This window comes from Penaeus chinensis, chromosome 17 (genome assembly GCF_019202785.1).
Source record: "Penaeus chinensis breed Huanghai No. 1 chromosome 17, ASM1920278v2, whole genome shotgun sequence".
In the NCBI taxonomy this organism is placed as follows: Eukaryota; Metazoa; Arthropoda; class Malacostraca; order Decapoda; family Penaeidae; genus Penaeus; species Penaeus chinensis.
The window spans coordinates 19,761,279-19,765,782 of NC_061835.1; the positions used below are offsets into that span (position 1 = coordinate 19,761,279).

Consider the following 4,504-nt stretch of genomic DNA (forward strand, 5'->3'; position numbering starts at 1 on the left):
TTGTATGCGAAGAATGAAAGATCATTGGACTCCTTAATTGAAACGGATTTTCAGCACAGATATTGGAATGGAGTTTGGAAGAGAAAAGTGTGCCATGCTAGCGTTGAAAAGAGGAAAGGTAGTTACTTCAAATGGGATTAAGTTACCAGACGAATCTGTGATTAAGTCGGTAAAGGATGGAGAAAGCTACAGATATTTGGGATTATTTCAAGCAGATCAGATAAGACACAAGGAAACGAGAGATAAAATTATGAAAGAGTACAAGAGAAGGGTACGGAAAATTCTGGAAACATAGCTAAATGAAGGGAAACTCATAAGAGGCATCAGCACGTGTACAGTATCGCTGCTCAGATATTCAGCTGCATTTCTAGCCTGGACAAAATTTGAGATGGAACAGCTAGATAGACAAGCAAGGAAACTGATGACAACGCACAATGCCTTACATCCGAAAAGCAACGTTGATAGGTTATATTTACCACGGATAGATGGGAGGAAGAGAACTTTTAGGAGTAAAGGATGTAGTCAATATAGCAAAAGTTTCATTTAAAAGGTCAGCAACAATACAGAAAGGCTACTAAGTTCACTTAGAATCGTGGAAAAGTAAGTGAGTCGGAAACTGATCTGCAGGAAAGAAAGAGAACGGAAAGAAAAGAAAACTGGAGAGAAAAGACACTGCGCGGACAATTTCTAAGGCAAACTGATGACATCGCTAGTAAGGACAGGTAGCTATGGCTAAAGCAGGGAAACGTGAAGGGGGAAACAGAATCTTTATTCTCTGCAGCACAAGAAAAACATTCCGTACAAATGTGATCAAAGCGAAATTTGGTAAGACTCAGGAGCAAAGTAAATGTAGAACGTGCGGAGAAAAGGACGAGACAGTGAACCACATAATAAGTGAGTGTAGTAAGATGGCACAGAGAGAGTACAAGGAAAGGCACGATTGGGTTGGTAGGAGGGTGCACTGAGATGTTTGTAAAAAGCATGGCATCGAAATGAATGATAAATGGTATCAACACGAACCAGGCTCTGTGATGGAGAACCACAGATTGACAGATGGGATTTTACAGTGCAAGCAGACCATGTTATCCAAGCAAGGCGTCCAGATATGATAGTCATTGATAAGAAGGCAAACAAGGCTCAAGTAATAGACTTTGTTATCCCATATGACAGCAGGGCGGACAGTAAAGAGATGGAGAAGATTAAGAAGTACCAAGATCACGTACGAGAACTGAATAAGCTGTGATAGTGGTCATTCCTATAGTATTGGGGGCACTTGGAAATACCCCAAAGACGCTGCAGAAGAGATATTGAGACCATAATTGGTGAGCTGCAGAAAACTGTTATCCTGCATACAGCAAGGATCCTTAGAGAGGTACTTGAGGTTTTGAGCAGTCTTGTTGACATCAAACCCCAAGAAAAAAGAAATCCATTGACTAGAGCACTGTGCGTTATCCTATAACAATAATGATGATAAAAATAATAATAATAACAATAACAATGAAAATAAAACACGAATAGAAATGAAATTCCTGTAGTAATCCCAGCTCTGAAGAGATTTAGCCTGCAATTGCAACAACTCAACAAAGTGCCTAATGTAAGCTATATCATCCTTAGTTGCAACGATGTGGTAGATTAATAGTGGTTCTTATGAATCACTTTCTTTATCTCGTAAGCAAAGAATACATGTTGGGAAATATAGAGAAAATCGCATGGTACTTTTTCTTTAGGTTAAATATGTTTTTTTGTCAGTGGCTAAACATGATATAAGAATGAAGGCTTTGAAAAGAAATTGTTCAGTCAAACAAAAGGACACACAGATAAAAGTACAAGCACACATACACACACACAAACATACAAATACGTACACATAAACATACACACACAACATGCACACGCACACATACACAAACACAAAGACACACACACACACACACACACACACACACACACACACACACACAAACAAACAAACAATCCAGGGAGAAACACACGTAGATAAGAAAAATAAATGTAAATAAGAATAATAAAACTATCGATTGAATTTACAATTCATTAATCACAAGTCCAATTTTTGACCTGATCGTTCATTAAAGATTAATGGCCGGTGAAAGATATCAGATGCCATAAGGGTTAGTATTGCATAATTTGGGGTGATTAATGGTTCTTATGACGTTCCTCAAGTGTCTCGTCATGTGTACCGACCGCAGAGGAGAAAGATTGATAATATGAGGATAAAGAAGAGGAAGAGGAAGAAGAGGCATAATGATGATAATGATAATGATGATAACTGTGAAATTAATAATAATGATAAAAATGATAAATTAATAACAACGATAAAGAGATGGAGAAAAGGAAGAAGGAGAAGGAAGGGAAGAAGAAGAAGAAAAAGAAGAACATGAAGAAAGAATGAGAATGAGAATGAGAATGAGAAGAAGAGAAGGAGAAGGAAAAGCGGAAGATGAAGGAGAGGAGGAAGGAGAAGGATAAGGAGAGAGAAGAAGAAAGGGAAAGAAGGAAAAGAAGGAGAACGAGGAGAAGGAAAATAAATAGAAGTAAAAAAAGGACAAGAAGAAGAAAAGGAAGAAAAAGAAAAAGAAGGAGGAGGAGGAAGAGGAGAAGAAGAAGATGGAATGAAATATAGAAGAAAAGAAAAAAGTAAAGAATAAGAAAGAGGAATAAAGGAATGAAGTGAAGAAGAAAAGAAAAACGAATAAGAAGAAAAAGAGGAAGAAAATAAGTAAAAGAGGAAGAATAAGAAGAGAACTAATAAGAATGATGGAAAGACAAACTCTGAAGAAGAAAAGGAAATAAAAAGGAAGAGAGGAATACGGATAATAACTAATAGTAATGACAAAAATAATGATAACAACAACAGCAATAATAATGATAATTGTGATAGTGATAACACTAATAATAATAATAATAATAACAATAAAAATGATAAAATAAAACAATTACGATAAGAATATTAAGAATGATAAAAAAAAAAACAACAATAATAACAATAACACTGTTAATAATAATAATGCTAATAGTGATAATAATAATAATAATAATAATAATAATAATAATAATAATAATAATCAAGAAAAATAATAGTAATGATAAGGAAAATAATGATAATAGTAACTATCATAATTATAATGATAATGATAATATTAGTGATCTTGGTAACAACAACAAGAACAACAATAATGATAATGATAATAATAAAGATAATTGAAGTGATAATGATAATGGTAATAGTAATGATGATGATAGTAATGATAATAATAATAATAAAAACAACAATAATTATAATAATGATAATAACAATAATAATGATAATAATAATTATCATTATCATCATTATCATCTGAATACGGGAAAGTCAAGGAACAAAACAAAAACAAAACAAAGTGAGAAGAAAACAAAGTAGAAAGAAATTCAAGGAAAAAAACAATGAAAATAATAAAAATAATAAAATGAAAAATGAAAGCAAAAATAAAACAATAAACCAAACAGATAATTGTTTATAAACTTATTTTATTCAGAGATAATGTCTTCATAATCATCATCATCATTTTCATCACTTTCACTATAATCACCGTCATTAGCATTATCATTAACTTGTCACCACATAATCATTATTATCATTATCATCACAACTACCATTATCATCTTTTTTTATTACCTTTACATTATCAAACGTAAAGAAAAAGAAAGAAAAAAAAGATGATGAAGAAGAAGCAGAAAAAAATGAGAAGATGAGGAAGAAGAAGCAGAAGAAGTAGAAGAAGATGAAGAAGAAGAAGATGAAGAAGAAGAAAAAGAAGAAGAAGAAGAAAGAGAAGAGGAAGAAAACAAAGAAGAAAAAGAAGAAGAAGAAGAAGAAAACAAGATGAAGAAGAAGAAGCAGAAAAAAAGAAGATGAAGAAGAAGAAGAAGAAGAAGAAAAGAAGGAAAAGACAACGACGAAGATGAAGAGGAAGAAAAAAATAGAGGAAGAAGAAGATGCAGAAAAAAGAAGATGAATAATAATAATAATAATAAGACGAACAAGAAGTAGAAGAAGCAGAATAAGAAGAAAAACGAAGAGAAAGAAGATGCAGAAAAAAGAAGATGAAAAAAATAGAAGAAGTAAATGAAGAAGAAGAAAAAGAAGGAGTAGAAAAAAAAGAAATATAACCAGAAGAAGAAGAAGAAGCAGAAGAAAAAGAAAAATCAGAAGAAGAACAAGAAGAACAAGAAGAACAAGAGAGAGAGGCAAAAAGAGAACACACACCCATACAAGAAAACCATAAATATCTCCCTTACGCAACTATGACGTAAGAATATTTCCAAACCAAGAATAGGGAAAAGGTCGGACTGGTAACCTTGCTCTCTATAGCATTGTGAAGGGAAGCCTTGTCTATATATATATATCTTTTTTTTTTCTTGTCTCTGTTCTTTGTTCTCGGGAATTTTTCTAATATCCTTAATATTATTAGTGTTTTTCTTAACTTGGATGATAATAGTAGTGATA

The 4,504-nt window shown here is 32.7% G+C and overlaps 1 protein-coding gene across 1 annotated transcript in view; it reads right to left on the reverse strand.

Annotated features, from left to right (window-relative positions):
* Nucleotides 1–1,255: 1,255 nt before the first annotated feature.
* Nucleotides 1,256–4,504, reverse strand: part of LOC125034090 — a 12,217-nt gene continuing 8,968 nt past the window's right edge. The window contains exon 4 of the mRNA XM_047625732.1: nucleotides 1,256–1,345. Coding sequence (XP_047481688.1) covers nucleotides 1,256–1,345 — 90 coding nt within the window. The remainder of the gene's footprint in view (nucleotides 1,346–4,504) is intronic.